At 45.7% G+C, this 21,708-nt stretch overlaps 1 protein-coding gene across 2 annotated transcripts in view; it reads left to right on the top strand.

The window, feature by feature from the left end:
* Positions 1-21,708, top strand: part of Fig4 (FIG4 phosphoinositide 5-phosphatase) — a 112,647-nt gene that overhangs the window by 52,836 nt on the left and 38,103 nt on the right. For both annotated transcript variants that reach the window (XM_029542548.1, XM_021204720.1), the window contains 6 exons: positions 7,538-7,676; positions 14,586-14,644; positions 15,924-16,071; positions 17,824-17,907; positions 19,518-19,713; positions 20,829-20,911. In XM_029542548.1, coding sequence (XP_029398408.1) covers positions 7,538-7,676; positions 14,586-14,644; positions 15,924-16,071; positions 17,824-17,907; positions 19,518-19,713; positions 20,829-20,911 — 709 coding nt within the window. The remainder of the gene's footprint in view (positions 1-7,537; positions 7,677-14,585; positions 14,645-15,923; positions 16,072-17,823; positions 17,908-19,517; positions 19,714-20,828; positions 20,912-21,708) is intronic.

The following is a 21,708-nucleotide window of genomic DNA, read 5'->3' as shown; positions in this document are numbered from 1 at the left end:
CTCTGCCCTCTGCTCTGTTCCAAGTTGCAACCTGCTCTTGCATTCCTATAGTATATCCTTGTTGCACACAGTTTCTCCCTGTCTTCTGCATCCCGTCTGTTAACGAGAGCCCAGGAGTGTTTTCTGTCCAACCTCCCGTCTCTCTCTAGCCCCACATCCCACTCCTGCTACAGCCCCAGCTCTCTGCTGGCCTGAGCAGACTCTTGTACCTATATCAGGATTGCCAGCAGTCTCCATGTTGCCGTGTTCCTTGGCTCCTTCTCTGTCTCTCTTACCCATTCAACTTTGGTCTGGGCCAACACTTCTTCTTTCCCCAGACTCTGGGTGGCTGTTCTATGTCTAAACCTTTACCCTCTCTTCCCCTTCTGCACCTTTACCCTTGGGGCCTCCTCATATATTTGATGATCCGACCCATCTGCATGCCTGCCTCGTCCTCCTGTTGACTAACTGTGTTCTCTACTGAGAAAGCCGCAAAAGCTGGCTAAAGCCCTCACGTCAGCTAGCCTGCAGTGATGTGCAGGCTTCCTGCCTCTTTCCAGCTGGTGGCAGAAGTCCATGCAGCTGTAGGGCTGAGGCCCCATGTTCTCATGACCCCAGAGGTTACCCGTGACTCGCTCTGTTTTATAGCCCTCGTTGACACCCTGAATCTATTTTGTCTTTCAGATTACTATATGATCCCCTCTGCCTCCCTCTTCTGCCTTCAGAGGCTTCACACAACTACAGATAATTCAGAAATTTTCTGTTATCTTGAAGTTGTTATGAGTAATTCAGTTATATTTGCAAAATAACTTTTACAATGCAAAGTAAAATATTCCTAGGTAAGACACTAGGGAACAAAGGTGTTAGGTCCAGGTTATATATACTTTTCCTACCATATTTCTCTAATATATGAATCTCAGAGTAGCTGTGCTTGGTGAGGTGTGCTGTAATCACAGCACTTGGGATGCTAAGGCAGGGTGGTCTTGAGTTCAAGTTTAAAGCCAGGTTAAGCTACACAGTGAGACCCTGACTCACAGAAACAAAAGCTAGAGATTTGGTTTACTGGTAGAGCCCTTGCCCAGCATGCATAAGGCCCTGGATTTGACTCCTAAACAACACACACATACCACACATATCCACCACATATCACCCCCCCCACCCCATACATACCTACCACACACATACAACATACCTATCACATACCCGCCACACGCTCATGCACACACATAGCAACCACACGCATTCAAATTTACCATTTCTGAGCCAGAAACTCTTAATTATCTTTAACCTGTTTCTCCACTCATTTTTTTTCCACCTCATATCTAAGAACCATCCTTAAATCCTTCAGGTTCCTTATCAGCCATCTTACCACAGTCTCCTATGTTAGAAAATCTTGTTGACTCTATGTCCTACATACAAATGGGAGCCTTCTGTTATTTCTTGCCCCCTCCCCTCCCATCTTCTCCTCTCTTCTGCCTTCCCCTCCCCCTTTCTCCCTTCCCTGCCTTTCACAGTGGGATCAAACCCAGGGCTTTTACGTGCCAAGTAAGTATTTTGCTTCTGAGCTGTACCCTGAGCCCTCTCCACAGCAGACAGTCTGTGCAACGAACCTCTCAGAAGCTACGGTGGCTCTGACTCATCTCTAAGTTTACTATCGCTCCCTGCTGCTTGGTCGTAGGCAGTCTGGTTTATTTATTTTCCCCAGAGGAACTGCTTATGCTGAGCATGGTTTCTTGTCTATTGATTCTTTCTAAATTTCACACCATGTACCTTAAACCTACTCACCTTCTCATCCCTTTATATCTGCCCTCTGCCCTTGCCACCTCCCCCGAAAGAGAACAAAAAATATAAATAAATAAATAAATAAATAAATAAATAAATAAATAAATAAAACAAAAAGGAAAGAAAGAAAGATCTTGCTTTGGACAATGTAGCCAGTGTGTCATACAATATACGCTTTGCCCAAACATCTTTACTTGAAAAGATCATTGCAATGAGTCATTGGTCTGGTTCAGGCTTTTGGCTTCTGCTACACTATCAATACTGGGGTGTCGCGTCTGCTCTCGACCAGCAAGAAAGACGCAACCACCAGTTCTTCAATCAGCAGTTTATTCAGCAAGCTTCTTTCTTCATCTCCCCCTTCATCTCCCTCTTCATCGCCCCCCGAGCCCTGGGGTACAAGCCCTTTTATACTCTCATCCATTTCAATCTCGGCAGGCCACGTCACCTGTTTACCACAAGCTCCATAGCCAATAGGTGCCATCTTTTAAGGTTCGGCTTCGGGTAGCCCAGGGGAGGGGCCGTGGCCGCCTACACTGAGGCCTCAGTGGGACTCCTCTCAGATCTCCTGCTGTTGTCCTGCATCATAGGGACCCTGCAGCTTTGTTCTGCAGGACCTGTCCCTTCATGTGCTTTGGCAGTTCATAGGTGGGGTAAATGTTGGGGGAGGGCCAACTCAAAAGCCTTGGATCTGGGCTTGGGTGGCAGCTATCCTGCAGCTGAGCCATGAGAGCCAGCTCTCCTGTCTGCAGCAGCCAGCAAGATAGACCAGTTCTCTCCTGCTCATGTAATCAGGGCCAGCTCTCTGGCACTGTCCTGGACAGGGGTAGGGCCAGCTCTCCTGAGTGCTGCAGCTGGTGAGGGTGGGGCTGGCTCTCCCATGCTCACATGATCAGGGCCAGCTCTCCTACACTGCAGGTGAGGGTCACAGACAGCTCTGCACAGCCCTTAGACATCAATGTGGCACCCCAGGCCAGGGGTGTCTGAACGGCCTTTGGTGGTACCATGGCCCATGGATATTAACACAGACCCCACTCCTGCACGGCCGTGGACCCTGACATGGGCCTCCGTGTTGGCACAGGCCAGGACATCACTGTGGCCTCAGGTGGCAGTGTAGACTACTCAGGCCTCCAGTTCCTAGTTCTGCTTCCCTTCCCTCTCCTCTCTCCACCACACACTTAACTCAGCATTGTCCTGCTCACCCACACCACATGCGGGCACGTGTGCCTCGCAGCCAGCCTGACTTCTATGTTCTAAAGTCAAGTCAGTACGGGAAAGCTGACCGAGGCAGCTACCCACACAGACCCAGATTCAGGGCTCTGAACTGGCCCACCCTAACATCCACCCCATCTATGCACTGCTGCAGCACACGAAGGGGTGGGTCCTGCAGATCTAGAGCTGCAGGGTCCCCGTGACACAGGGCAACAGCAGGGTATCTGAGAGGAGTCCCAGTGAAGTTTACTGTTGATAGTGTAGCAGAAGCCAGTGGCCTCGAACCAGACCAATGACTCTCGACCATGAGCGTTTGCAGTAAAGCTGTGTAGACAGAAAGAAGGGTGTACTGTGTGACACACTGACACACCACAGCTTCCATAACAAGAGTTGTCTTGTTTTTTCATGTTCTTCTGTTGGGAGGCCACAAGGGCAGAGGGTAGATATGAAGGGACAGAAGGATGAGTGGAACTGGAGGCCATGCTGTGGAATTCAGAGCCAATAAAATATTTAAAAAATTAAAAATGATTAAAAAATAAAGTTAAATCAGTCTTATCACTCTTCTCTTCAAAACAAACAAAAACAAAGACACTTCCTGGGGTTTTCATTACTTTTAAAATCAAATTTCTCCCTATGACCTGGGAACACGGGCTGTGGTTCCATCTGTCTGTAATCCTTGGCTCTTCCGCTGCCACCACTCTGCCCTCCCTGGGCTTCACCCTGCTCTGGTTTTGCTCAGCTTGGTTCCCTTCAGGTCTTTGCAGTTAGGTCTGTAGACCACAACCTCCTCCCCTCCCTAACTACTCCACCTTGTCCCCTGGCTCCTCCCATCACACACACACACACACACACACACACACACACACACACACACACACACACAAATCTGCTTCTTACTAAATTGTAAAACCCCAACAGCCAGGTTCTTGTTAACCTTGTATCTACGATAAAGAACATGGAAGGTTCTAGAATGATTGCTTTCTTTTCAATTAAACATATTATGTGTCAGTTTCAATCATGATCTCCAAGCTCATGTTTAGGTCAGCGTGACTGTACTTCTCCTGTTGTGCACGTGATTTATAGTCTGCTCATACCCTTTGTGACAATGTGAATAAGCTTTATGATGTTAACTGTTCTTCTATATGTGCTTCTTAGTAGCATTATGGTGCTGTTAGTTAGTTATTGTGATTGTGTGTCCAGGATGCTCCAGAGCAAAGGTCTTTGAACCCAGCCTTTTGCTCCCCTTGTACCTTTGCTTGTGTGAAGTTTAGAAGCACATTTCTAGGTCAGAGGTAGAAATGCCTTTCAGGGTCTTACTGCAGGAGTCTCACCACTGACAAAACGCATGACAGAAGCCTAAGCATGAAAGATTTCCTGTAGTCCATCTCTTTGTAGGGTTTGTCTGTGTTTGTTTGGCCCTGTGTGCTTTGGTAAAGTAACAGTCTAGTCAGGGTGCACTTTCCCATCTAAGCAGAGGAGGAGACAGGATGCGGACAGGCAGGACAGTTCCCAAGAACGTGTCCCCAGTGACCTGCTCCTGCTAATAATCCTACTGCCTACTTTTTACCACCACGAGTGATGCCTAGTCTTTGGAAGACCCTCACAGACCAACTCAGGTGTACCTCACTAATCTAGGAGCCTCTCCGTCCAGTCAGGTTGACAGTCAAGGCCACCCACAGGCATGGTGTCATCGTTTCAGTTTCATTGCTGTGAAGAGACACAGGATTGGGGCTGGCTTACAGGTTCAGAGGTGTCGTCCATTATCACCATGGCAGAGAACACGGAGGCATGCATGCAGGCATGGCGCTGGAGAGTTCTACATCTCGATCTGCAGGCAGCAAAAAGAGACTGTGTCACACTGAGTGTAGCTTGAGCACAGGAGACCTCAAAGCCCGCCCCCACAGTGACACACTTCCTCCAACAAGGCCACACTTCCTAATAGTGGCATTCCCTATGGGCCACACATTCAAACACAGGAGTCTATGGGGGCTTCTCCCATTCAACCCATCACAGACGGATTTCCTCAGAAAGGATTGACCAGCTAATGTTCCCTTCAGCACAGTCTGAGAACACTCAGCTTGGAAGTCTTTACCACTTTGGTAGAAGTGGTTTAGCCCAAAATTTGTGGATAAATAGCGAAGCTAGATTTCTGTGTATTCATTGGTTCTGCCGCTGTCTTTCAGGGTTGCTGGCCTTGCTTCTAATCCGTGTTGATCTGGGCCATTCTTAGATTCCAGTAGTATTTCTCTCATTAAGTGGTACAAGATGGATGTCTAATTTCTTTCTTTTTTCTCCCTAACAGTTCAAAATACTATTTATTAAACTGATAAATAAGTATTATTTATGTTACTGGTAAAAGAGGCTATTCATCACAAACTTAATACTAGAATAACAGAGAATTTAGTTCCAAATTTTTGGGGGTGGGGTGGGGGATTAATTTAAAATTATTATATCCAGTCTGTGTCATTTAAATATAATTAGTAATAAAACTTGTTAGTCCTTAATGGCATTTGAATAGCTTCTAGGTGTTCTGCTTTTAGAGTGTGATTGAGTATAAAAGCAGGCACTCACTTGTCTTCATACTGGCCGCTGACAGAGGACCATGGCCAAAGGCTCCACCTCGCAGGAAAAAGCTACTTCATTTTACAGTTTAAGGCGCCCAGGCAAACTGGCCAGAGCTGTGCAGGCCTTTGATCCCAGCACCTGGGAGGCTGGCAATTCAAGGGCAAAATGGTCTACATAGTGAGTTCCAGGATAGCCAGGATGACATAGTGAGACCCCTGTCTCAAAAAGCCAGGAAAAAAAAAAAAAAACCAAACAAACAAACAAAAAACCAGTCGGGCTGAAGAGATGGCTCAGAGCACTGGGTGTTCTTCAGAGGTCCTGAGTTTAATTCCCAGCAACTCCATGGCAGTGTACAGCTGTCTGAAGTGTAATTCCATGAGACTGGATGCACTCTTCTGGTGTGCAGATGTATGTGCAGACAAAACACTCATAAACATAAAATAAATAAATCATAAGGAAAAAACAACAACAAGAAGTGCTCAGCAAGTGCTCAGTCTTGTAGGGTGGCCTTGTAGCCCAAGCTCAAGTGACTGCCACCATAGAGACACTGTTGTGACACCAGCAGCGGCAGCTTCAGGACCTCCCAGTGATCTGTGAAGGGTTACCCATGAGCATGCGGTGCCTCTGTCACCTACTCTGTGTTGACTGTACTCACTAACGTTTTAAGGAAGATGCCATTTAAAAGGTGAGAGGGACTCGTCAAAAACATGGCTGGAAAACGAAAAGCTGCTTTAGGTGACATTAGCTATTCTGGGGTACTGTAGGAAATGAATTATCAAGCGCCATAAGTCTCTTCAAGAAGCACAGAGGATACAGTTCCTACAAGAACAGTGTGTTTGCTTCAGTGCTGTGTGCTGAGGCAAAAATTGGGGTGGTGCTGCATGTGTCATGTGACACTCGTTTTCCCTCAGCAAATCAAGAGAAGGCCCCAAAGACACTCGGCATACAAACACATCCCTTTTCCATATTACTTTGGGCTAAAAGGCTAAGTGCTGTTTAATGGAATGCTTCCTGCCAAAATATTAATCATAGGCATACATATTTGACATTTCATTTGCTTTTTCGAAAATAAGATAACTCAAAACTGATTTCGGGTGTATATATTCACTGTAGCTGTTAGAAGAAAATACACTTCATTGTCCTGGTCCTGCAGCGGGCACTCCCGCTTCCTTCTTTGTCCTCCACTGTTTCAGAAGGAGGCTGTTATGAATATCCATGGAACACTTGGCTATTGAGGCCTCTGGGGCAAGAAAGCAAGAAGGAAACGAGGGGAAGGGATAAAGGGAGCGGGGAGGGGAAGGTGTGAACTCGAAAGGGCGGGCTGAAGAGTATTTCAGTGTGCTTGTTTACTGCCAAGCATAAGGAGGAGAAGTGCGGAGGGCACGTGCCAGGCAGGGTTGTCACTTGACAGCACGGTGGGAGGACAGTGTTGAGGTGGGTGAAGAGTGGGATGAGGCTGCTCTTCATGTGCTGCTGCTGTTGTCATTGTCACAGAGGAGGCCAGTCCTACAGCTGAGGGCAGCAGTGCTGTAAACACAGTCTCTGCTGGAGGAAGGGCGTTTGGAGTGGCAGCTGAGCAGCTGCCTTGGTCAAGGTCACGCAGCAGATTTCTGTAGGAATTGGGTCATTTCCCCCATAGCCCTGCTTGTCTTTAGAACAAAGTGTCAGGCTTGCTTGAGATAAGTTAATAAATCCTGAGGTGAGTTTTTATTTTAAAAGACCACTCTAAATACTGTGTGACTTCTAAGCTAACATTCCAGAAGCAGTGTCTCTCCCCTGCCCCATGTGTTAAGAGAGGCATCAGGAGAGAGGGAAGCATCATTCAGAAGCAGATCTTGCATGACTGGGTTTGTGTACGTGTGTATGAAATTGGAAGTATAAATGTGTCTTCTTTCGAGCTCTGCTGTAGGAAGCACAGTTGGGTCCATGTCATCTGTGCTGTCCTCCTGGGGAGGCTGCGTCAGTAATGGGTTTTCTGAAATCTATGTTTTTTGCTTTTTAGATGCTGATAGACAAGATTCCATCAACCTGTTTTTGGGTGTTTTCCACCCCACAGAAGGGAAACCTCATCTCTGGGAACTCCCCACAGACTTTTACCTCCATCACAAAAACACGATGAGCCTTTTACCCCCCAGAAGGAGGTGAGTATCGGTCCCCCTAGACGACCATGTAAACTCACAGTGGCCGCCGTATTGAATAACTGTTGTGTGACATGAGTGCATAGCATAAAGCTATGAGTCTTAGCATGTGTGCTGTGGCTTTCGGCTTGGTGATTTCTGGCAAATGATGACTGGTAGCTTGTTGTTCTGCATGGTCCCTGAAATCCAGATAAATCTCCCAGATGTATCTGGATGTGGGGTGTGGTGCAGAGCCTCTAAAGCAAGCAAGAAAGAAATCCAAGATTCAAGGAGCCCATCTTGGAGTGTGGGAGCTGAGCAGTGCTTACGTTGTTACATTAAAGCCGCAAAATGTTTTCCAATGTTCTTTCTTCCAACGTAAATAGCTCTGGGTTAATAGTCCAAACAGGAACCTAAAGCAGAGACTATGGCAGATAACCGCTCCTGCCAATCTGGCCATCTGGCGGCATTCACCAGTGCAGGCCATTTGGTTACGGTTAAATCAGTGATGATACTTTCAGAAGAGCCGTGCATGGTAGTACTTGGCTCTAATCTTAGCACTGAGATGACTAAGGTGGTGGGATTGCTGCAAGCTTAGGCCAGCCGGGCCTCCATAGTGGGCGTGTGTTCACCTTTAGCCCATAAGACCATTCTGAAAAGAACAGTTTCCCCAGAGCAGCTTAATACGGTGTCAGGTAATGTGAACTTACACATTGTGTGAATTTGAGTTGGAGTATCTATAGGTGTGTGGTGTTAGACGATTTCTGTGACCTCTCTGACCCTCATTTTCCTCATGTGCAAGATGTGAATGGCTGGGTGCACACCCCACAGATTGTCATGAGAACTTAGCTACCAGGCTCCTTCGTGTTTTAAGTGAGGAGTTCTGTGCTGATATGATGAGTGGTGCCTCTTGAGAAACATATAAGGAGTTGGAACATGCTCCTTTTCCCTGAAAGCACGTAGTGACGTCAGCTCTCCCTCAGTGCCTTCTCACAGCCTCTGGTAGACACAGCAAAGCTGCTCATTGTGAGCTCAGACCACAGACAATCAAAACCACTAGAGTAGTTGCAAGTGTCTGCTGCTACAAGAATATTCAAAATGTTAACAAAGCCTCAGGCTTTGCACTTTTGTTCATTGGCTCATATTAGAATAAATACCTTAATTCATGATTTTTCTCTATAAATGAAGCTCTGTGCATTTTAAAATTATAGTTATTGTTAATAAATGATTATTACCAACCTTATTGACAAAACTTTTGAATTGATTATGTTTAATGAAGTGTGTTTAACACTTGCTCTTAGCTTTGCTGGTAACTGACCAGGGGTCAGTGTGGTTGGTTTTCTGAAATGCTGCAATTACCCAGTACTGAAACAATTAATATCCGACATGGAAACAACCAGCACTCATTCTCTGCTGCAGGAATGATCTACATATTTACAGGTGTGAAGTGGCTCGCTTGCCTTTGGTTACATAATTGAAGCAGGTGGTTTTGGGGGCCTATGTGTGGGGGCAAAAGGAAGCCGGTGTTACAGCCCATATCCTCAGATAGGGAACTAAGGTACAGGGAGCATGTGTGGTGGCTGAGACTATTCAGCCGGAGTGTTACACGCAGTAGTTTCTGACCCAGAAAACATTGTTTGATCACGGTAGACAATAGGGCTCCAGCAGTTACTCTACTGTACTTCTTTATCCTCTGCAGTAGCAGACGGAGCCTGCTTGGTTTAAATCACCAGTTGACACTGCTCGGAAACAGAGCTTGTTACTTTAAGATGCCGTTAGTATTTGGGTTGGGTTTTTTTTTTTTTTTAGTGTCACCCAGCTGTATTTTGATGACTGTTACATCGGGATAATTCCCAACATAAATGAACAGTTGAACCAGAGGCAGTATCAGGCAAGCGTGCGGGGCTCAGCCTAGCTCACACGGTGCCGAGTCTGATCTTGAGAACAGGCGTGGATATGGTTACTTACCCCTGAGACCCGGCTTTTCCATCAGTGGAAAGGAGATGGGTGGCAGTAGATCCCACAAGGCTTTTACTTACTTACCTAATTATTCTCTCATCTATTACATCCGACCACAGTTTCCCCTCCCTCCTATCCTCCCAGTCTCTCCCCTCCCCCCTCCTACAGATCCTCTCTTCCTCATTTCCCTTCCAGAAAGGGCAGGTCTCCCAGGGATATCCACTGAACATGCATAGCAAGTTGCAATAACACTAGGCCCCTGCCCTCATATTAAGGCCAGACGAGGTACCCCAGCAGGAGAAAAAGAGTCCGAGACACCTGTACTCCCATGTTAGGACTCCCACACGAAGATGAAGCTACACAGCCATTACATGTATGTAGAGGGCCTAGTAGGTCAGACAGTACAGATTGATTGCTGCTTTAGTCTTTTGAGGCCCTCTGAACCTTGCTGAGTTAATTCTGTGGGCCATGTTCTTGTGGGGTTCTTGGCTCCTCTAGCTCCTACAGCCCTTCCTCCCAGGCAGTGTGAGGTGTGGACTCCTTCTCATGGCATGGGTCTCAAGTTGGACCAGTCATTGGCACACTTCTGTGCCACCCTTACCTCAGCACACCTTTCAGACAGGACACATTGTAGGTTGAAAGTTCTGTGGCTGGGTTGGTGTCCCAGTCCCTCCACAGAAAGCCTTGTCTGGTTACGGGAGATGGCCACAACGCATAAGTGAGAAACACAAACGTGAAGGACCAGGGCCCTGGCACACCTGGTGGTTGACAGTCAGTCCTCTGCTCTGATTCTGCTTCCTGATCTGGAAAACGGCTGCCCTGGGCATCGGATGAGGCCATTTCACACCTTAGCACACAGTGACTCCTGGTGCTGTTCGTATTGCTCTCGCTCACTCGGGAAACATTCCCTACTTTTAAGTATTTACTAAAAACCATACAGGATGCCCATAAAATCTGGAAACTGGGGCACTGTTTCATCATTTATATGATGCAATAGCAATGATTGGTTGGTTATGTATTCATCTGTTCTTATACTGTGTTTACCAATGATGTCATGTTTTTACTGCTAACAGGGGGAGGGACATAGAGCCCACTCTGTGACTCTGAACCCCATATGTGTTTGAAGTGCTCAAACCATTCACTGAACCTTGGCTTAAAGCCTGGTCAACATGTGATATATGACTTCAGATGCCAGTGAAGTGTTTATATAGTCCCCAGCCTGTTTTTTAGATATTACACATTAATTACTTCATTTATTTTTAGAGTTGGGAGATTTTCTGGCCCTGCTCACAGTCTGGTATGTGAGTTTCCTGTCTATCCAGAGTTGCCATCTCTCCTATGTTTGTCAGGTCTAGGTTTGTGGTTAGAATGTGCCCCCTGTAAGGAGCTGGTTGTTGACACTATCATTTGCACAATTGTTTCTCACCTTGCATGGAGATCTGCTTCACTGAAATCTTACATGCTGACCTTCCTCAGCCCACCATGCCCTGTGTGTTCCAGTTGACATTAAAGTGTATGCGAAGCTTGTGGCCATGTCTCTGGTCGAGGTTACAGGTTGGCTTGATTTTTGTCGGTGACTGAGACCACTGCGGACACCACTCGGTGTCTGTAGTCTTTGTTCACCATTAAGTATAAGACTACTTACTCACTGTAGCTGTTCTCAGCATCGCTCCCTACCCGCCAGAAGCACTGCATCCTTAACTACATCACGCAGTCATATGGTCATCATTCTGGTCATGCAGTGGTATACACTTTGCCTGCTTCCTCAAGAAAGAAAAAGTCATTAAGTGCATCCTTTTTATTAGCTAAATACTCCTATCATATTAAGTCTATAAAATACTTCTTCAGATTTAATCAGCTGGCCATCTTCATCTCATCTTGTATGAAGAGTGCTGAGTAAAAGTTGTGGTGTGCCATCTTACAACTCCATCCATCTAACACTATGTGGTACTTCTTGATTGGGATTGGTTAGCAGTTGTCAGTCTTAAGGATGCTGTTACCCTGTCCATGGTTCTCTGCCTTGCTCACAGACATTGGCTTCTTTGTTGATGTTCATATATCTTGTTTATAGGAAATCTCAGGTAATGAGGAATGTTAGGGACTATCCATCTTAAATTTTCCTTTGATGGAAGTAACCCAGTGGAATTCAGCACTCTCAGTATGAGGGACTGAAAAGAAAAGAATGACTTATGAGGTATTGTACACAATGGAAGAAGTTCTCCAATATTCAGTCTCCTGTTCTGTGACCCCTTGCCCCAAGGCAGTTTCATACCCTGTGCAGACATCTTATCTGTGAGCAAATATGCCTGGTGGCAGTTGGAGGTATGAGATTGTCCTTGTCCTTTGTTTGGTCCTCTCATCCTCTCTGTCTCAGTCCAACCTCTCCAGGACTTGTCTTTCTCATGGGCTTCTTTATTTCTGAGACACACCCAGGACTTAGGCTTTTTAGAAAATATTCTTAAAATCATTTTATATTACTTAAGGAAATGCACTCTAATAATATGGTTTTAAACCTGTGGCCTGGTCTCAACTCACTGAGACAAAGGTATTTCTTAATTCTAGTTGTCTATCTGTCTCAGTTAGCTTTTCTGTCACTGTAAAGAGACATTATGATCAAGGCAACATATAAAATAAAATAAATTGTTTAATTGGGGGGCTTGCTTACAATTTCAGAAGGTGAGTCTGTGACCATCATGGCAAGGAGCATGGTGGCAAGCAGGCAGGCAGGCAGGCAGAGCATCAGAGCAGTAGCTGAGAGCTTACATCTGATTGACAGCAGGAGGCAGAGAGAGAGGTGGGGGGAGAAAGGGAAGGAGGGAGAGGGAGAGAGGGAGGGAGGGGAAGAGACAGAGACAGAGAGAGACAGACAGAGAGAGACAGAGACAGGGAGACAGACAGACAGAGGTAGAGAGGGGGAAGGAGGAAGGGAGGGAGGGAGAGAGGGGGAGAAAGAGAGGAAGAGGGGGGCGACTGGGCCTGTCCTGGGCTTTTGAAACCTCAAAACTGTCCCACAGTGACATACCTCCTCCTACAAGGCCACTTGTAATGATTCCTAAATCAGTCCGCCAACCGGAAACCAAGCATTCAAATATGTGAGCCTATGGGACCATTCCCATCCAAAGCACCACGTCTGTGTAGTGTGTTCTACATTAAGACTCATTCCTTAGGAAATGTTTGCTTCTTTTTCCTAAGCATACAAACTGTAAGCAACATAGGTTTAGTGAGTTCCTTCTGGATTGTATGATACCTTCTCTCGGCTTCCTTTGCCTGGGCTAGGTCATCAGGGAATAGACGATACACCTACTCTGCCTTATGTGCATGTGGGCCCCTGCAGACCCCACCCTCTGACAGTTCGTCTGTGCCTTTCTCTGACCTAATTCTCTGCCCAAAAAAGTAAATGAAATTGGTATGAATGTAGCTTATTTGAATGTGAATTTACCTTTTTAGGTTTCTCACAACCGATTTCTATGGAAAATGTGATTCTTTAGTTTAGCTGGGATTGAGGTCTCCTTGGCTGACTTGGTTGCTGGGGTCTGGATTCCTCTCACTCTGGGGCATCAGGAATGAGCTTAACCACTTCTGACGGAGTAAGGTTCAGATCTCACCCGCCCCAGGACATTGACTAGAGCTGGTCCACTGCTTCCCTCCCCTTCCACTGTACACGCTCCCTCTTACCCTGTGTGCTGCTGTTATTTTCAGCATGGCTCTTTGAATGCTTAGGTCAGGGTCTGATACAGTGTAAGTGATCGATGAATGTTGAGCAATTGGATTAAGTCCCTACAGGCAGCAGGCTTATCTCTTCTCTGTTCTTTTCGTGTCCCCGGGCCTTGCTGTTGAGGAGGCAGCTTGGAAACCTTCTTCAGTGCCCCTGGTGGCTTGTAAAAGCCTTAGGGCTCCCAGGCCGGTCTTCTGACTCAGATCTGATTTGTAGGAAGGCCAAGGAATAACTGGGCTCAGAGGATTTGGACAAAAACCCGATCAGCCTCCAGGAAGGCTTTTCCTCTGACAGCACACTCCCACCCCAGCTTCCCAGCTCCCTGCTCCTTTGCCTGTCCCTCCCAGTGGGTTCAGCTTGCCGTCTCCGGGAGATCCCTGCCTGTAGCATTTGGGTGTTCCTCCACTTTTTTCATAATTAGGAATACTCAAGATCATAATCTCAGCATTTTTATCTTTTAAAACCCATCATACTAATTTTTCTTTGTAGTATTTTTGGGCCATAGGCTTTATTTTTAAACAATTGGAAATCTGACTTTCTTTTACATTTGTGTATATTAATTTACTTTCTAGTGCATAAAAATTCAGACAGAGCTCTTTCTTCTACTAGAATCTCTATTTCATTAGAATCTGATATACAATTAAATTCTGGGTCTCAGGACTTGTTCCAGTTCTCTCAGTATGTCAGAGATGAATCTCCCAGAAAAGGCCAGACAGTTGAAGTTCCCTACCCTGAATCTGGCCTCTGCTCATAAGCGGTCCATGTTCTCAGCTAAAATGAACAGCACTCAGGTTGTGCCCTAAGGGAACTTTAAAAAAAAATTTTTTTTCTATCCATCTATTCCCTGATGTCTTCATTGAACGGCTTCATTAACTACCCCATATGGAAACGCAGCCTTAGCGCTCAGTGACAAGACTTGGGTCATGGCCTCACTGTTTGCCAGGTGCCGGTGTCTCTAGAGGAGCAACCTGCATAGCTTAGGAGAATCTGTTTTTAGCTAAGACTAAGCAAGAGCAGAGTATGTTGGCATTTTGTAAATCTCTGGTAGAGATGAAAGGCATGAGAAGCAGTTCAGAGTATGAAGACCTACTAAGTATGAAGACCTACTAAGTATGAAGACCTACTAAGTCAACAGCTCTCCAAACGTGCTATCACAGGAGGAAAAAGGACCTTTGAAGGAGAAAGCCGAGGGTTTTATTTGGTGGCTTGTAGAAAGCCAGCATTTATGTTTGGTCCCCTTGTCCCTTTGGCTTTTGCAGTTATACTTACTGGTGGACGCCAGAGGTGGTGAAGCATCTGCCGCTGCCTTATGATGAAGGTGAGTACCTGCCTCTCTTTCACATTTTCTGCCACATATTTTGAAACTATGGCTGAAAGNATCAAAGCATTTGATGCGCTATATTGTAAAAGAAGCTGACCAGTTACTATGTTGCTGTTTTGTTAGGGGACCATAGATCTCTTAGCATCTTCTTTTTTCTGAGCAGGCCCCACCCCGTGTGCTGTGGCTTATACTTATTAGATAAGCTGTGCAAACGTTTGGTTGACATAATGATTCATTTTCAATTAGGACTCATTATATTAAATATTAAATTTTTCTATGGTGTTTTAGAGAGATGAAGAGGAAGTAAGGGCACACTTATAAGGAGGACATATATTTTTATATATGTATCCTAATCACATTGAAACTAAATTTTATTAATGTGTAAGAAAGGCAGGAGAAATTATATAAAGGAATACACTAAAATGTACTGTGCATTAGAACAGTGTTTCCAAGTTTAAGTAGATCGAGAGAGTGAGGTCCCCATCCTGTGACTATCTTGGTAATTTACTATTTTGATTTTGGGCAACCAATTTACCACTTGAAAAAGTGTAGCAGGTGGCGAGTCTACTTGATCTATGCTTCTGAACTTTGGAGAAGTTCAGAACAGGTTCCCAAGGTTATTAAATTATTAATTCATCTCCCAAGTATGCACCTTGAAACTCTGGACAGAATCACTAATAATATTGCTAAGGTAGGTTGGTTGTTTTAGAGAAAGGAAAGCGCTTTATTTTATGTTTGTGTGGCCACGCACATGTATGGGGAGGTGTGTCATGGAAGGTGTGTGGAAATCATGGAATCTATCATGAGGGTTCCCAGATGGAGTGCACATCGTTAGACTTGACTGTAAAGCACCTTTACCTACAGAGCCACCAACCTGGCCCAGACAGGACTTTACCAATGACTATTAATAGAATGTGAATGGCAGCAGAAACTTAGTGAAGAGCTACTGTTTGCTTGACTAAGGTAGACTGTATAAGGGAAGGACTGAAGAGTAGAATGGACTTAAGGGAAAGAGTCATTAACTTTCTGAAGTGATTCTGTTCCTGCCTTGGGCTTCCCAGGACTCCTCTTAGAGCTGCTACAGGCAGATCTGAGTTGTTTTTTGTGCAGGAGTCTCTTTCCTGAGTAATTACTAGGAACTGGAGCTGAGAAAACTGGGTCAAAGCTGTGTCCAGTACAGGCTGTGACAAGGCCTTCCGTGAGCACTGATGGTATTGCACACGTGTGCTGGAGGTACTCTACTAGTGATTTAGTAACAGGAAGTTGTATTTCTCAGTTATCTGTGCTGCAAACTTAAAGAAGTTGATGGTGAAGAAATTTCACAGATGGGAAGAAGAGATTGATATTCACAATGAGTTCTTCCGGCCGTATGAGCTGAGTAGTTTTGATGACACCTTTTGCTTGGCCATGACAAGTTCAGCACGGTATGTCGTGGGTACCTCAGAACTGCAAGCACTAGAAACTCACATTTCTCTAGTTCATAGAGGTATTTCTGTTCTGCAAGCTGCTCAGAGATGGGGCCTTGAGAAGTCAGAATGTCTCCTGTGATGGGGAGCCCGTCACCTCAAATTCCTCATTACTAACTGGGTTAATTGTTCTTATTTGATAAGTTGAAATCTCTCCCGTGCTAGATGTAATTTGTCATCAACTCAGAATTTTTCCCTCCCCTCCCCTCCCCTCCTCTCCTTTTCCCTCCCCTTCCTCTTCTCTCTCTCCCCTCCCTTCCTCCCGGCACTGTGTTAATAGCTAAGGCAGTGTAGCTTATCTAATGCCCGTTTTCTCCACAAGGCTCACCACAGGTTTCTTATTGTTAGAAACACTATATAGCCATAGCCTTGTGCTCAGGGACAGTTTTAAACAGAAAGATGCCCAACAGAAAAGACACACAGATATGAAAACGTAGCCCTGAATAGACATTCATTTTCAGTGATAGCAAGACGGAGCCCACGTTCAGGCCTGCTGAACCTCTTCTGGAACCTGTGAACTGGGTTGCTCAGGCTTGCGCTGCTCCCTACAGACATGTGCCTGGGAGTGCCTGTAACAGCAGCAGAGTGTGGGCTACACATAGGTTTTAGTGAGTAAGCAAATTCACACTCATGGAATGTGCGGATACCTTCTCCTTCTTCTCCTTCTCCTCCTCCTTCTCCTCCTCCTCCTTCTTCTCCTCCTTCTTCATCTTTTCCTTCTTCATCTTCATTTCCTCCCCTCCTGTTCATCCTCTCTATATATTTAGAAACAAAGAAAAATGCAATTGCATTGCCAAGACATTTCCAGACTATTCAATAGACATTTGGTGAGGTGGCCCAAGTCGGTCAACTCAGCATTTGGGAGGGAGAAGCAAGGACATTGTGTGTTCACAGCCACTCTGGGATATGGAGTGAGCTCAAAGCCAGCTTTGTCTATGCAGTAAGACCTTGTCTTGGGAAAACAAAACAGAATAATAATAAGATAAAATTTGATAGACATTTTAAAGCAGACCCAAGATTATTTCTTTCCAGGGGCTTGGGGAGTAGCACCTGGGCACAGTGTGGGAGAAATACCAAAAGCCAGGGATCTTAGCAGAACTCACAGAACTCTTGCCCTGTTGGCCCAGTTGTGATGTGCCTGGCTTCTACGGTGACAGGAAGATAGACCTTGATGCTAAGGAAGGGACTTGGGCTTAGCTCAATGAGTGGCCATTAGGTCAGCTTCTCTGTGAAGCGTCCCACAGTGGTATGTGAGTGAACCCTGCTTTAATGAGGTAGCTGCTGCCCTTTTCATGCATGCCCCTGTTCTTTGAATCATTACATCTACATCCTCCAGTGGTCTGGCTTAAAGTTAAGTGCACAGACCTGAGCAGCTCTGGCCACTGGTCTGTGCACCTGAGAACTAACTGTGGTGCCGAGCCAGATGGTTTGCATCCTTGGCACGCCTGGGATATCATCGCTTTCCAGCAAACACAGCTCTATGTTCAAAACTTCTCAGCTCCTCTATGAGAGAAGTCACCATAGTCACAAGGACATCACCCAGAGCTATTAGTTCATGAGCTTTGGGAGCCCCATCAGCTGAAGTGCTCATGAGTACTTGTGTTAGAATATGTATAGCCACAGAGGCAAGGTTAGCAGAAAACAGCGAGCCAGGATCATCTACATAGACAGTGAGTTATGCAGTATTTTAACATCTTCATCTTTTTCTAGTGATTTTATGCCTAAAACTGTTGGTATTGATCCAAGTCCATTTACCGTGCGAAAACCAGATGAAACTGGAAAATCTGTACTGGGGTAAGATTTGCATATAGAATGAAAATTTAGAGAGTCATGTAAAATAGTACTTGCAGTAATATTTCCATCCAGAACTGACAATGTCAAGTCGCATCATTACAGTCTGTCTGTCGTATCTATATTGGTAGCTCATTTCTAGCACTGGGGTCAGAGAGATGCTCACTGTTGGAAACAGAACTTACTGTAATCTCAGCAACATGGTATGTTCTATTCATTTAAATTTTTAGCATAACATGTGGTATAAAGATGAGGAGTAGATGTTCTATAACTAACCCAGCTTTCTTTGTTTCTCAGAATAAAATAATTAAAATCTGTGCTTATTTTATTTATTGTATTGATTTTAGTTGAATGTAAAAGCAAGCGTACTATAGCTGAGAACTATAACATTGTTTGCAGGAAGAACATTTCTATATCTAATCACATGAAGGGATCCCCCCTCCCGTGTTTGCATCTTCCCACTGAGAGACTGGAGTGAAATGTGTAGTGTTCCGATCAAAGACTATCATTTGCCTATGACCTGCCTGTTACAGTGGTAACATTGCTCCTTAACTTGGAGTGGGAATCATGGCAAGACTGTAGATACAGTATCCCACCTGTATTTAGGATTGTAAACCCAACTGGATTTTAGTTGCGTGTAATTTACACATGGGGTCATGTACAAATATTTTCCAGATGCATCGTTTCTGTGCCTTAAACCCATGACCTTTCAGGAGTTTCACATTAAGCCCTGAGCAGATGCTAAGAGTTTAAAAGAAAGAAAGAAAATGTTGAGGAGTTTAAACCCAAGGTGATCCTGGGACAGATAAACATCTGGACAGCTGGATGGGAGCTCAGCACAGAGATACTGTCAGATTAGGTTTTAGGTGGAGAAGGTCAGAATGGTGTTGTTGTTGTTGTTTGTTTTTTTATAATATCTAACTCTGGTGAGATAAATTGCCTTTTTTTCTTTCCTGAGATTTTTCTATGTATTGCTATGGTTTTAGTAACATATAGTGAACTATTTTAACAGTAGGGGGCAGGGCATGGGGAGACAGCTCAGTCAGTAAAACCCCTGTTCTGCAAGTGGTCTCTGAGTTCCAACCCCAGCTCCCACATCACAAGCTGTAAGATCTCAACCATAGTCCTCTTTCTGAATTAGAAATGTAGACAATCCCATTTTCAGTTCCCAGAAGATGCTACGGGAGCCAGTGGTGAGAGAGCTTCTGCCCCTCTCCTACCATGGTTGGCTTTTTTTTAAAAAAAAGATTTATTTATTTATTTCATGTATGTGGATATACTGTTGCTGTCTTCAGACACACCATAAGACAGCATCAGAGCCCATTACAAATGGTTGTGAGCCACCATGTGGTTGCTGGGATTTGAACTCAGGACCTCTGGAAGAGCAGTCAGTGCTTTTAACTGCTGAGCCATCTCTCCAGCCTGGCATATTTTTTAATTACAGCAATTTTGTTATGTGTAGATAAATACTGTGCTTTCCTCTTAAATGTGACTTGACACTAGCTTCTCGAATAGCCTTGTGCTTGCTTGGACTTTGGCTCGGGCCACAGCCATCCGCAGTGATGGTTAAAGGTTCAGCTTGATGCTTCACACTCATATCCATCTCCTCAAAGGAACAAAAACACCAGAGAGGAGGCTGTCCTCCAGCGGAAGACGGCAGCCAGCGCCCCGCCACCCCCGAGCGAGGAGGCCGTGTCCAGCAGCTCCGAGGATGACTCTGGCACCGACCGGGAAGATGAAGGCTCCATCTCTCAGCGATCCACTCCTGTAAAGATGACGGATACTGGAGACAGTGCCAAAGTGACTGAGGTGCGGGGGCAGGGAAGCATGTGTGATCTAGCCTGAGGCTCTGGAAAATGATCTTTAAAATTCTGCTTTTGCTTAAAAGGCTGAGAGCAGGAAAATGTCATGTTACGCAACTCACACTGCTTTAGTGCAGTGCCCTGGGTGAGGCATAGGATGGCTGCATTGTGTGTAGACCCCCTCTTTGTTGTGGTAAGTTTCTTACCACGTGGGAAGCTTTAAGAGAGGCCCATCCTTCCTTGAGCATCCCACCCACTCGGTGCCTGTTATCCCCCACTGGACACTTGGCATGCAGGCTTGGACCTGGCTCCCCCACAGTCCTGATAGCCCTGGTGGGAATGAGCCCTGTCCAAATCCATGTACTAATCTAGTAAGGAAAACAAGTGGACAGAAACAGTTGCTTTCTAGAAATAGCTAAAGGTCACAATGCCGTAAGAAGTCATCCTGCTAATTGAGGAGTTGGTGGAGTGACATTGGCCAAATCTAGCCCACTTGATGTTTGTGAAAATCAAGTTATTTTGGAAACCAGCCCTGCCTACTCATGTTGCATATGGTGGCTCACACTCTATGGCAGAGTTGAGTAGCAGCAGCAGAAGCTGTGTAACCCAACATGCTTAGACTATTTACTGTCTGGCCTTTGACAGAAAAAATAAAAAATAAATTGCCAACTCCTACATTATATACAGCAGCCATGTTTATTTAGCACATTTATAAAAAGCCTTAAACTAAGCCATTTTAGTAAGAAACAAGAATCATAGTTTTCTTGGGGTCTGTATTTGTTTGGGGGTGTACTTTTTATTGTTTTGTTTGGAGGCAGGGTCGCACGCTACATCACTGTGCCTCTAGCTGTGCTAGAACTTACTATGTAATTCAGATGAACCTCAGATTTACTCCAATCCTCCTGCCTCAGCCTTTCAACTCCCAGGATTATAGGCATGAGCCACTGAACCCAACAAACTGAGTTTTTGAAAGCCATCAACTGAAGCTTGATGAGAAATATGAAAAAAAAATGTACTATTGCTTTTATGGAAAAATTCTTAGACTCATTTTCCTTATGTCTGGGGATATTAGCATGGGGAATATCTGACGACTCTAACCAGTTCTTGTGCTTAAAACTCTAGACTGCGGTCCAGCCCATGAAGGAAGTGTACGGAGTCAGTCTCTCCAGTAGCCTGTCGGAGGAGGATCACTCCATTTATGCCAGGTAAGAGACCAAAGTGTAGGAAGGAAAGATAAAGATTATTGTGACATACACTGTAACTTTCTGTCGCTGTGATAAATATTGAGCAAAACTGAATAGAGGAGGAGATGGTTTATCTGGTTACAGGTCACACACAGTCCATCCCTGGGGAAGTCAGGGCAGGAACTCAGGCAGGACCCACGGAGGGGCACTTCTCAGTGGCTTGCTCCACTCCTTTTCTTACATAGGCTAGGCTTGCTGCCCAGAATGGCACCAGGCACATAAAGCTGGGCCTTCCACTTCCAGTAGCACTTAAGACCGTGCCCTCTGACCAGACTGATGGAGATAGTCCCCCAGACTGATGGAGATAGTCCCCCAGACTGATGGAGGCAGTCCCCAGACTGATGGAGGCAGTCCCCCAGGCTGATGGAGGCAGTCCCCCAGACTGATGGAGNTGGAGGCAGTCCCCCAGACTGATGGAGGCAGTCCCCAGACTGATGGAGGCAGTCCCCAGACTGATGGAGGCAGTCCCCAGGCTGATGGAGGCAGTCCCCCAGGCTGATGGAGGCAGTCCCCCAGGCTGATGGAGGCAGTCCCCCAGGCTGATGGAGGCAGTCCCCAGACTGATGGAGGCAGTTCCCCAGGCTGATGGAGGCAGTCCCCAGACTGATGGAGGCAGTCCCCCAGGCTGATGGAGGCAGTCCCCAGACTGATGGAGGCAGTCCCCAGACTGATGGAGGCAGTCCCCCAGGCTGATGGAGGCAGTCCCCCAGACTGATGGAGGCAGTCCCCCAGGCTGATAGAGGCAGTCCCCTAGGCTG

The sequence above is a fragment of the Mus pahari genome, chromosome 9 (assembly GCF_900095145.1).
Source record: "Mus pahari chromosome 9, PAHARI_EIJ_v1.1, whole genome shotgun sequence".
Taxonomy (NCBI): domain Eukaryota; kingdom Metazoa; phylum Chordata; class Mammalia; order Rodentia; family Muridae; genus Mus; species Mus pahari.
The sequence above is the reverse complement of the archived record's forward strand: the minus strand, read 5'-3'. Positions and strand labels throughout refer to the sequence as shown.